The sequence below is a fragment of the Pterocles gutturalis genome, unplaced genomic scaffold, assembly GCF_000699245.1.
Source record: "Pterocles gutturalis isolate BGI_N339 unplaced genomic scaffold, ASM69924v1 scaffold44651, whole genome shotgun sequence".
NCBI classification, from domain to species: domain Eukaryota; kingdom Metazoa; phylum Chordata; class Aves; order Pterocliformes; family Pteroclidae; genus Pterocles; species Pterocles gutturalis.
Window position 1 is genome coordinate 1,703 of NW_010104606.1, and position 12,258 is coordinate 13,960.

The following is a 12,258-nucleotide window of genomic DNA, read 5'->3' on the forward strand; positions in this document are numbered from 1 at the left end:
ACAGGTTTTCACATTTATTGGCTAAACTTTGCAGGGAGCACTTAAAAAATGTTAGATCTTCCAGAGGTATTTACCTCAAGTGAGAGTAACACGCAGCTTTTATACAGGTGGAAAATGCTTTGCTATATTAGCCACACTTGGTTCGTTGAATGGCTTCACCACAGATATTAAGTGCACATCCAAACTATAGCAAAGTACTGCATATTCCCATGGGCAGTCTGTGGTATGCCAACAAGGATGAATTTTACTGACATTTATGGCATATTACTATTTTACTTTTGTGAAGCTGGGCAGAATTTAAACACATGTAATGTTTGCTTTATCTGGTTTGAATGAGCACAGAGAACACCGGCAGAATGCATCTTGTACAAATTTTGAGTGCTAAACGGCTGCTAACAGGATGAAGTTATATGAGAGTTCCCACGGTTAGATGTTCACCAGCAAAAAACCTTCTGCTAAAAAAAAAAATAAAATAGAGTGGCTTGTCTTCATTTGGGTGTTTGAAGTAGCTTCTCACTTGGCTAAGCAAAGAAGAAATGCTGTGTTTTGCTGTTATTGCATTTTGATCATTAGTTCAACTTGGTTTAGTAGGGGCCTTTAATCTGACAGTAGGTGTCCTCATTTGTACTTTTGCTTGCTGATTCTGGGCTTCAGATGTTGCTGGTGTCTGGGCTGGATTCTGTACACCTGGAGCCTGAATCTGGGGAGATGCTGTTGTCACGACTTGCTGTTGTATCAGCTTCTGCTGGACGACCTGAGCAGTAGCAGTTGTTGCAGGAATCACCTGAACCTGCTGTTGACCTGCTGTCGTCTGAGAAAGCGTCACGGTTTGAGGTTGAGCTTGTACCTAGACATTAGGACGACAAGGCAGTTAACAAAAGAACAGTCTGGCAATAAACTGAGCATTCATTACATTTCTGCTCTACAGAAGGCATCTCATATAAGCATCTGCTCTCTTGATTCACAAGCATCTTGGACAAAGTAGGAAGGCTGGGAGGGATTCTGGGAACACAGGCTCTGTGGTTTCACCAAGAAACACCATTCTGTCATTTTTCTAGAATCTTATAAATCAGAACTAAGTGCCAAGATGCCTGTAACTCAGATCTCTGCAGTATAAGTCAAAGGACTTTTCCCCAAACCCTTTATAGAAGATAGATGGAAGGTAAAATAACTCCATTAGATACATAGAAAAAATTCCCGTACTGCAGAAGCAGAAGTGAAGGAACAGGAAAAAGCACAGAGAGATAGATGATCAGGGAGGTTAAAACACCAACTCTGCACCCATATTGTGACAATAAATACAGCCACTGAGGCTTCCTACCAGCCTCTGACATTACCCTTCCAGACTACAGCTGCCAGTCCCTACTGACAATTTAGGGTAGAATTCCCAAAATCGAAGTTTTCATAGATCTACCCAGAGCAAAGGAGAATAAATTCAACTTCTCCTTGTTCAGAGGACAAGGTAATGAAAACTGAACAACTTCAGCTGCCTTTGTCAGACACAGAAGCCAAATGAATCTGCAAGGGCTTCTCCAGGGGAAGTTAACTCCTGACCAATCCAAGAAGAATCCACTGGGAAGCACTGAGAATGCAGATAAAAAGAATGCCACATACGCATGAAGACTGCAATTTTAAAAATACTAAGCATGGCCTAATCCTACTGCCACTGATGTCACTGGAGTGTGTGGAAGGGAAGCTGTTTATTTGTCTTTTTACCATGGCCATCAGCAGTCCCAGAGTTACGCCAACATCAATGACTTTTGAAAATCTAGCTGTTAATATCGCTTGAAAAATTACCTAGGAGCTCTTACTGACTACAGAGGACAACTCAACTTGTGCTGACTGATGAGGTTTCTACTCCCTGCTGTCTACCTTGCCCTTGAAGCATTCACATCGGAGGTGGTTATCAGTCAGCTTACACCACTTTATCATCATTTTAAGATAAACAGTCACAGATTTTATTCTGCAGTAAAACACTGCACTATAAACTGTGACAGATTAAGAGCTGACTGGCTCAGACTTTTGTGCTTCGAAGGCAATAACTTCACCCACCGTCCAAAGTTCAATCACTCCTGCCAATCAGCCGCGTAAGTTATGCCTGTTGCTAATGGTCTGAATGACATTGTTCTAAGCAGTGTTAAATAAACTGCCTGGTAGTTAGGGGAGGAGAAACCAAACTGTCTGACCTTCTCTTGCCCTGGTCCTGTCTGTTGTCATACCACATTCAGAACAGATACCACACCATTCTGACTTTTACAAAGCACTTGGCACAGCTTTATGAACTGGAACAAACCAACTTGTAGCCCTTAATTTGTCCCAATTTTTGTAGAACAAACTGAGATGGTGCTCATTAGTTCAATTATTTGCTATCTTGACTATACATCACAAGGAACTAATTTTAAGAAGTTCTTTCAGCTCAAGAAAACATTTTTCAAAATCTATTTTGCAGCTTATCTACAGTGATGAATAAACACTGCTCCATCTACCAAAGTTTTAGACTCAGAGCAGCTGAGTCAGTATTCACATGACTCATTTTTATAGAAGAGAACTTGCTATATCCTTCAAAAATACTGCCTATGCCATATATAAGGTGAAAAATACACATTCCAAATAAATGAGTTTTCAGTAGGATCATGTTTCTAGTGCTATATTTGAAAAGCGCAAAACCTACCTGTTGGGAAACTGAAACCATCTGCTGAATGTTGGCAACAGCAGCCTGCTGCTGGACCACTTGTGGAAGTTTTGCAACCTGTAGTGAAAGAAAGGTTTGGTCAAAATAAAAAAATGCTAATAGCAGCAAAACATCATACCTATCAAAACTGCTACCAAGTGAAAAAACCTTTCCAAAGTGCTGTTCATGATAAGTTTCAGCTTGGCATTCTCAGTGATACTGAACTTCTGTAAAAATAAACTTTTTAGATCAGTGTATTGAAAAACGTAGCTAGGAGGCGAAGACGAAAAGTTGTATTTTCAGTTTTAACTGCAACATCCTTGCTTCCTCCTAACTATATATAAAACTGAAGAAAGCACAGATGTTCCAATGGGCTACATTATCTTAGAAATACTTTTCAAAGAGTAAGGCTTCCAATTCCTAACCGCCTTCCTTGTTGGACTGATCCAGTTATGCAGAAAAGAAGGTAATGGCCAGCTACTCTTGGCTGCCATAGGTTAGACTGGGAGGCAGCATCAGAAAACAGGAAGAACTCTGTCTGAACTTCCCTTAGTAAATACAGTACTGAATTCCTTGCTTAACAAAAAGGAGTGACAATTTATTTCTTTCAAAGAGGGAAAGTGAACTTATGGCTTAGATAGTTCCTCTGACCTGCTACAAGGCCGCATATTCAGCGCCAACAAATTTTATTATAAAGTCAATTTAAACAAATGTGTGACTAGAATTAACATGAGTGGGTGCTAAAATGCTACATCACCTGTCATCTTCACAATTCTCCAGTCACCATAGAGTTTAAAGGTGTAAACCTGTGTTACCCGTACCTGAATCTGGGCCTGCACTTGCTGGGTTCCACCTGGTTTCTGGGTTTGGGAAATTGGAGTTGTTAAGAACTGTGTTTTAATGGCAGGCTGTGTAGTATACGTCACTTTTTGTTGCTGTGAAGTCTGCTGTTGGGTTTGCACTGTAACCTGTTGAGCATTTATCTGCACAAGAGAAAAAAAAACATCAATGACTACAAAATATGTGTATTTTAAAGAATAGGTATGTAGCTAAGAAGATTAATTACATTTATTTACTGAAACTAAACACTCCCAGGGTTAATAATAGCAAAATGAGCACTAGGTGAAAGCTTTCGTGCACTTATACAAATATTGTGAATCACTTACAGTTATTTACTGAAAAGGTTCTCTCTTACATACACGCACACTTCGTAAGATAATGCACTTCCAAAAAACCAGATTGGTGGCTGATTGACAGCAAAGCCCGTGAGAACATCACATTTCAGGAAAAAGTATATTTTCCCCAAATTATACTGTAAACACTGAAAATCTTTGGGAATTTTCCACATTTAGTTATATTAGAAGTGACTAATGGAATCTTAATCTTTGTTACTTGAAAAAGAAAACCCAGTTTGGGAGATGAGAAATCACAGCAAACAACATCTTATTGAAAAGAATTATTAAGCACCTGACTAGGCACATGAGAAACCATTCTCCCTACATATACTTAAGATCCACCCCTAGAGATACTGACTGACTCTCTAGGAGTGTCCTCCTAATTCAGAGCTGGAGCTTTACAACCACAGAGGCATTACACAACCCAATGGGAAAGCAAACAAGAAGTACCTTTTGCTGCACAGTAGCTTGACCCTGTGCAACTTGAGGCTGGATAGCTTTCTGTTGCTGTGCTGCTTGATGATGCTTGAGTTTTAGAAGCTGCTGGACATGCAGTGGCTGTGCAACTACCGTCTGGCCTCCTGAAAATTTCAAAAATAATTACAAATGTAAGAGTCTTCATTTTACTGCTTTGTTCCAGTAATCACAGCTTGCAAACACAGATTGTGCTTTTTATAGACTTACACATCTGCATAGCTTTGAGCACTAATAACCCACTGATTTTAATGGGAATAAGATGTATGATTTTGTCAGTGGAGAGAAAAAATCTTCTATTATCTAAGGGCATGAGTAAGCTAACTTTGTGTTCTAATGATAAGCCTCGTACACAAAAATTTCTGTCCACAGTACAGGAGACAGTTATGAAATACAAGTTTTCCTATTTCCATTTTGCATTAAAAAAAAGAAGAAATTATTATGTCTTTCTTTTTAAAGCTATATCTGCTCGCCTACTCTAATGTGCAGATTTTTTAAAAAAATTATATCTGGCTAAAGAGTCATGCTAACCTCCAGATTACATGGGATAAGTACAATTCTGTTTACTCATTTTTGAAACAATTCAACAATATCACTTTAGTTTTTAAAAAGACAGTGTCCCACAGAAGACATTATTTGAAATATCCTACCTTTAAAAAACTGGGATTTAAACTTTTATTCTGTTTTAGCCAGTCTGTTGACATACCTGCTGCTTTCTGTGGCTGCCCAATAGCAACACTAATGCCTGCAACAGTAACAGGGAGTGTAGTGACTCCTGCAGATGACACAACAGCAGCGGGAACAGACACCACTGGAGGCTTTGCCAAAGCAACCTGTGCTGCTTGCGGAGTTTGGGCCTGGATCTGTCCTTGTGCTTGAAGCTGGGAAGCAGGAACACGAGTCTAAGCAGTAAGGAATGAAGATTATTGTACCGGCACAAAAAATATTTGCTGCATATAACAGGTCTTTATAAAGTGATAGTTGTAAATGTTTCTAAATATAACTGCTCCTTTACAGTAATACACTTCAGAGATGCTATCAGTGGGTAAGTGCAATTTAAAGCTATTTACGTTACAGCTGTTTGCACTAAGTAATGCAAAGGGCACTTGTGTGCTTGAATGACCAGTATCCAGTTCATTTAAACCAGTAAAGAGAATAAGGTGTTTAGGACTGTTTTTGCAAAGTCCAAGACAACTTACAAGACGAGCAACTTGCAGGTTTGTCACAGTAGTGCCTGTGAGAACCGCGCCAGGACGAGGTGCTGTAACAGCAGTGAGTTGCTGCGTTTGCTGTTGCTGTTGCACTTGTACTTGTGCTGTTTGCTGTTGTGCCCCTTGCTGTGTTTGCTGTGCTGCCTGCTGCTGGGGAAGTTGCAGTTTCTGCTTCTGCAACTTGATCAGCTGCTCCTGCAAAAATCAAACACTTCCATCATTTCTAATCTTTTACACGACTGAATGACTGAAACGGTTGTCAGGCTCAGTGCCTTCATGAAATCTTAGTAGAATCAAATTTCAGAGCGAGCTGTATTTCATTCTAGCCAAGAAAACAGGATACAAAACACTACTAATGATGCTTAGAATAACAATGAGAGTAACATGCCATGTTACTTCAGAAGCATTTCCTCACCTGTGACAGTTTCCCTACTGTTTTTATTTGAGCTGGAGACTGGGCTTGTGCCTGAGCTTGAATCTGTGGGACCTGCACCTGAGCAGCCTGCTGCTGCTGTTGCCTCAGAAGCTGGAAGTGAGCGGGGGTGATTGTTTTGCCAGACAGCTGGACTGTTGGTGTAGCTGTGAATAAAGAAAAACCAAAATGCTCTAAAGAAAAGATTTTCAATATTCAGTTTAATTCATTGATTTCAACTGAAAAGCCAAGCTGTTAATTTCAATTTTTCTGCTCCAGCACAGTGTGTGGACTAACTACAAGTAACAACACGTTAGCATAAACATGATGTAAAAGCAGAGTAAATAATAAAATATCTGCTCCTTTCTTCACAGTGGTTTTTTAGTCAAGACAGTCAATTCTAATACGTTACTACTAGATTATTAATAATCTTTTTTAATTGTAATGCCTATGGCCTAAGCAGCTCTCTGCTGCAACACTTTATCCAGAAATACTGGAGGAAAATGTAATCTGAGCACCAGCAATAAAGCAAGTTAAAAATCATAGCACTGTTTAACTGTGCTGCCAACAAAGCCAGATTTTCAATATTGTGGGGCTATGGCGTCAAGCAACTTACACAAATTCTGGGGGCCCCTTATGTACCCTTGGAAAAAATCCCTAAACACACGAGTATTACCTGGTGTAACTTGAGTCACCAAAGATCTCGTCTGGGTCTGCACAGGTGTTAAGTTTGTCGTTACTACTGCTGATGCTGTCACTGATGTTACTGCACGAACTCCTTGCGTAGATGCTATGGTCACCAATTCTGTGGAAGCAGCAGGTGCTGCCGCAGTTCGTTGCTGGGTATGTACCACTTGTGCAGTTGCAGTGCCTCCTGAAGTCTGAAAAGGAACACTGTTGTTATTTCTCAGAGTTTCCACACCTCATACAAAGCTATGGATATGGACTATACAATCTTACCAACAAACATCAAAAATGCAAAAGCATTGCAAAAACAAAGAAGGTCTAAATCTTTCTAACACATCTATCTGTTCGGATATGTCTCATAATCAGCATCTGGTTAAATCTTTTTCAAACAGGCTGATCACCAAACCCTTAACTACATTACAGAAATTTGATTTTACTACTTTTCAATTTTTTGCTTTATCTTCCATGGTCTTAAACCATTAAAATAAAGATCATAATTAACAAAGTGCAGAACAGTTATAGGCTGGAATTGCTAATGACATAATACATTGCCTACGACAGCACTCGTCTACTGACTTTTTCACAGTAGTATCTATTGGGCACCTTTTTCTGATAAACTGTGACAGCGTGTTCTGATATTTTGGTAAGGGCAATGGGTTTGATGCAGAATCACGTAATGCATGTGAAATTTGCAAGAAGCAGAGTTTCTGATAACATGGAAAGCTAAAAAATAAAACAGATACACTGATAGAACATGCAATCAAGATCAGTCCAGGGACACAACTAGTGATGTGATCTACTCACAGTCAGTGTTCCAGGTATAACAGGTGAAGCCAGACGCTTATTGATGGGCTGAAAGGTAGCAGCAGGGACTCCAGCAACGGTATTCACTATGACATTTCCACTCACTGTAGCTGAAAGCAAGCCAGGATCAAATGTGAGATTCTAAAAATGAAAATCTGAATGTCCTATCATCTCCAATGCCTAATTATAAAGTCTTCTTACCAGTCTGTATACTTGTCCCCGTAACTGCTGTTTTGATTGTGCCCGCCTATTTAGAAGACAATTGAGGTAACAGTTCAGAAAGAGTAAAAGAAAACTGAATATAGCTCTTATGCTACTATGTTGTTTATCATAATGCTGTATTCCAGAAGTGACAAAATAAGAAAAATGCAATAAAATGCACAGATACCTCTGCAGTTGTTCATTCGTTTTACATATCAACAACTGATGTGTATATTAGGATTCTGACATGAATGAGCATGGAGAGCTCATTCTAATGAGCAACTGGAGATCAGTCAAATGTTTCGTAAATACTGGACATTTGACAACCTTGTTAGCAGAAGAAAGGAGCAACATATTACTCTGGCGCACCACAGACAAGCACTTACAATGAACATCACTAAGCAGGAGATACACAGCAATACTTATAGGTCAGAATCCATCCTCTGTCTCTTTCTGTAAAAGCTGTAGTATTCTTGCCCTTCAACAAGCAAAATAAGATCACCACTGCCTGTACACATTAGTATGCAAACTGGATTGGCTTTAAAAACAAAAGCCCCAGACCTGTCATCAGACTCATTAAAACAGACTCTAGATTTAAGGAAGCCATGAAAGCTTTGCACAGATTTGCAATAAAACAACCATGACAGGTGCTGCAGGATGCAACGTTCCACTTGCCTTGCAAAGGTTAATAAAGTTTTGGTTTTTAAGCTACTTTAACAGAGTAGCTCTTACAGCTACATTCTCTTTATTGTCCAAGTTCTCTGTATAACACTGTTCAGTGGGTGTGTAAATGTATTTGCTCAGACTTGGTAAAATTAAATTAAAATCTGAACTGAAAAAGGCAAAAAATCTTTCCAAAGAATATGGTGTTCTTCCTGTTCTTCCACCTCAAAATGCCAAGACCTATTGCTATAATGATACTAACACAGTCTTAATAAATGAGCAAAAAAGAAGATACCCAGCATACTTGGAAAAAAAAAGAAAGAAAGAAAGAAAGAGTTTTTATGTCACTACACTGACCTAAAATTCTCGCTTTCCAGAGAAAGTAAAACACGCAAATAGGGTACACACAGAAGAACTGAGGTTACTACAGAGGTACCAAGCCCTCCCTTTCTTACCAATACTGCCGTGTTGGCCACAGTAGTTACTGCAGTCTGCACTACTGCCTGTTGCTGCTGAACTACCTGTGCCTGAGCCTGCGGCTGAGGCTGGGCTTGCGCTTGCTGTACAGCTGGTTGCTGAGCTTGCTGCTGGCCAGCTTGCTGCTGCTGAGGCTGTGGACCTGTCTGCTGCTGTGCCCTCTGCTGTTCAGCCAAAGCCTAGGAAATCAAAGTGTGAGCTTCACGGTCTTCAAAACAGTGCATGTAACAATCAGGATGTGTATTTTAAAAAACAAAACAACAAATAAAAATCCTTTCATTCTAAGCATGTAATACACATATGTGTGTGTGCAGACACAGCATACAAATCTGTCTACACTGCAACTAACTCCAAGTTATAGGACCTGACTGGTTTCAATCTATAAGCTATATTCATGGTTATATGGCTCAGAGCGTAGCACAACAAGCTATTTACCACCAAACAAGCAAGGACAAATACCTCTTTCTGAATAACATAAGAAAGGAGGCTACAGAATGGCCAAGAACAAAACAAGATCTTTACATGCTTTTAGTATGTTTTCCAATAAGATGCTTCTAAACCACGAGTATGAGTGTGACATATAGGCCCAAGGAAAGGTCCCACTTTGCACCTTGGATATCTAAATCCTAGTAACTGAACAGTTTGCAGCTGCCCATAACATCCACTGTACCGCTAAACTTCTCCCAGGAGGCAGCTTTACTCTGCTACTTGACTAGTTTTTTTAATTATTGCAGTCATATGTATAGCTGAGATGGATGACGGTACCTTTTTCTCTTTTGCAATACGTTCTGCTCGGAGGGATGCAACTTGAATTGGAGGAAGTGGCTTATCATAGCTGATTCCACTAGAAACAATGATAAGACAAAGCACACAATAATTAAAAATAAAGAACTGCAAGTTAAAAAAAAAAAATTAAAAAAAAGAAAGTACTTGTATGCAATTCATAACTCATTTAAGACAGAGAGTGCCCACCTTTCCGCAAGCACTGATGCATGTTTTGGATTCTTCTGGAAAGGATTCATGCCAAGTCTGAAATTCAGCAAAACTGTATTACTGGAGATAGAAAAAACTTAGAAACAATATTTAATCTCACATGTTTTTGTGGATGACACTGGAGTTTTGGTGAAGTTTTCATGATACTCCCACCAGTACTGGAGCCTGCATACAGACAAACATTTTAAGAAAGACTCGGAGTAAATATTAAATGAATACAGAAAAAGTTACTGCAGGAATACACATAGAAAACAATGTCCTACTAAATGGCATAGACATCAAAATATTTACAATTCAGGCAAACGGGAAGTGTAGTTTATAAAGTACATTTAAAAAAAACCTGAATGCTCTTCTGCTCTTAATCATGCAAAACAAATTCATGCAATGAGTAAGATCTAACACAAGCACATGAAATATGAAGGTGTTCCAGCAACAGAAGGCCAGGATGCAAGGAAAGAGATCAAGAACAGAGAACCAAAACAGCAGTTTGAAACAGTATAAAATAACTATCGGTTGCAAGAGAAATTCAGAACACAGCTTCCAGGAGATCTGTGGTGACAAGGACATCAAATAAACCCAGTTAAACTTACAGAGGTTTGATAGGTGGACTTCTTTTCCCTGCAATCATTTTCATCATCTCAAAATGACTAGTATAAAGTTGTGTGTGGGTGGCACCCTCATCCTGGGCATAGATCTGATTGGTACGAAGTGGGCGACTGTTTTTAGTCTAAAAAATTAAAACAAACCGACTTTCAATTGCGAACACATATGGCGTTTTGCCTATGTATAAACACATGGTGCACTTGTAGATTATTTAAAAACATACTCCAACAAATCTATCACAGACTGGTTTCTGCCTCGTGTCACTGATAACTTACTGTTACACAAAACTCTATGGGAAATATATAAAGAAAGAGCAAAATAAGGAGCAGTTCTCACGGTCACACTGGTCGCACTTGGGGACATACAAAATGGCAAACTAATTTGAAAAAGAATCTTTGCTTTAGTTTAGATTTTGCAAGTTTAATTCAATACTCAAACCAAGAGCCCATTAGTTTATAGTTATGCATAGCGCACACATAATATAAACCAACCATCACTGCACTGCTCTCCCAACAAAGCTATGTTAACATCCAGCACACCATGCCATCCTAGCATTTGGCTTCTCCTAAGTCGAAACTGCCAGTCAGGGACAAACCTGCTTATTAGTCAGAGAATGGGACTACAGTCAGAAGTTCTAGATTCTCTACCCAGTTCTGTCACTAAACTGCTGTATGGTTTGGAAGAAGTTGTTTATAATCATGGAATTTACTTTTGTTTCTGTAGAATACTATCATCTTCATTTACTAAAAGGTGCTTCAAGCATTAAATTCACTATGTATTTGTAATCCACTTAGACTCTAGCATGTAGTACATTCTTACAGATCTTAAGTACCATCATAATAATCAGGATAAATTACATGGTGGTTGTCAGATGGAAAAATACCCACTACAGTTTAAGTGAAATCACAAACTTCTTGCATGATTTAAAATTTATCTATCAAATCCAAAAGCTGAAGTCTGGTGTCAGTCCACTGTACCAACAAAGAAAGGAAAAATAAATTTGGAATTTTAATGAATGTTTCAGAACTCAAGTAACACTCAACATGGATCTCATATGAATTATCTGCCCACCTCCAGTGCTGCTAAATACCACAGTGTCTAGATTTGATTTTGAAAGAATACCAATGCACACCTTATAAATACTTTTTGTCTTCTTTTTAGGATTAGCTTCGTACATTAGCTGTAAAATAAGAAGGAAAGTTAGATGATCTTTTGTGGAAGATTTTGTTCAGGTGCTTTTTCTTTTCAAAGAAATCACATAAAATAAGTGGAAATCCTGATGAGGATAATTTTATAATCTTTTAAACTTTATTTATTTACACTGTTGAAACATTTAACAAAAAACAAGTGTTTATGGAGATAAGGAAAAAAAATTCTACAAACTTAATGTAAAAAAGACGCATCATTCTATGTAAACTCACCTTTCCTTCCTCCCTTGGAATAATGACATTTTCGTATCTGTTTCGGCATTGTTTTGGTGAGCGATAGACTCTGCTGCATGAGTTAACAACATCACTAACAAGGTCCCAATTGGGAGTGTGTGCTGGTGATACAACAGCAAGATTTAAAGGAAGCTCCAGCAGCTGCTTCACTGCCTACAACAGATAAAGGCACAAAAACAAATCATTCCAATCTTCCAAACCTACCCTTATCTGCATGTGTCCACACACCATTACTACAATGATACAGATAGCTCGGGGCTCAGGCTACGGGTTCACTTACATTCACAGAGAATAAATAAGCATAAAATGTTATTAGGCAGACTGATGTGCAAGAAAACACCTGGAGATTGGTTTAAGAGGAACAGAGAGCTGCCGTTCAAGTGCTGCTCTCTTCTCAAAGGCAGGGAGAATCTTAGCTGCGTTACCCGATGCCCAACCAGCACAA

The 12,258-nt window shown here is 39.0% G+C and overlaps 1 protein-coding gene across 1 annotated transcript in view; it reads right to left on the reverse strand.

Annotated features, from left to right (window-relative positions):
* Positions 1–335: 335 nt before the first annotated feature.
* The window catches only part of EP400 (E1A binding protein p400), a 43,805-nt gene continuing 31,882 nt past the window's right edge, over positions 336–12,258 (reverse strand). Inside the window, exons 38-52 of the mRNA XM_010087119.1 lie at positions 11,793–11,966; positions 10,359–10,495; positions 9,748–9,804; positions 9,541–9,619; positions 8,754–8,954; positions 7,636–7,681; positions 7,435–7,544; positions 6,620–6,824; positions 5,947–6,110; positions 5,520–5,726; positions 5,027–5,222; positions 4,297–4,427; positions 3,487–3,654; positions 2,672–2,749; positions 336–847 (exon numbers count right to left, since the gene is read on the reverse strand). Of these exons, the coding sequence (XP_010085421.1) occupies positions 575–847; positions 2,672–2,749; positions 3,487–3,654; positions 4,297–4,427; positions 5,027–5,222; positions 5,520–5,726; positions 5,947–6,110; positions 6,620–6,824; positions 7,435–7,544; positions 7,636–7,681; positions 8,754–8,954; positions 9,541–9,619; positions 9,748–9,804; positions 10,359–10,495; positions 11,793–11,966 (2,226 nt within the window). The 3' untranslated portion in view covers positions 336–574. The remainder of the gene's footprint in view (positions 848–2,671; positions 2,750–3,486; positions 3,655–4,296; positions 4,428–5,026; positions 5,223–5,519; positions 5,727–5,946; positions 6,111–6,619; positions 6,825–7,434; positions 7,545–7,635; positions 7,682–8,753; positions 8,955–9,540; positions 9,620–9,747; positions 9,805–10,358; positions 10,496–11,792; positions 11,967–12,258) is intronic.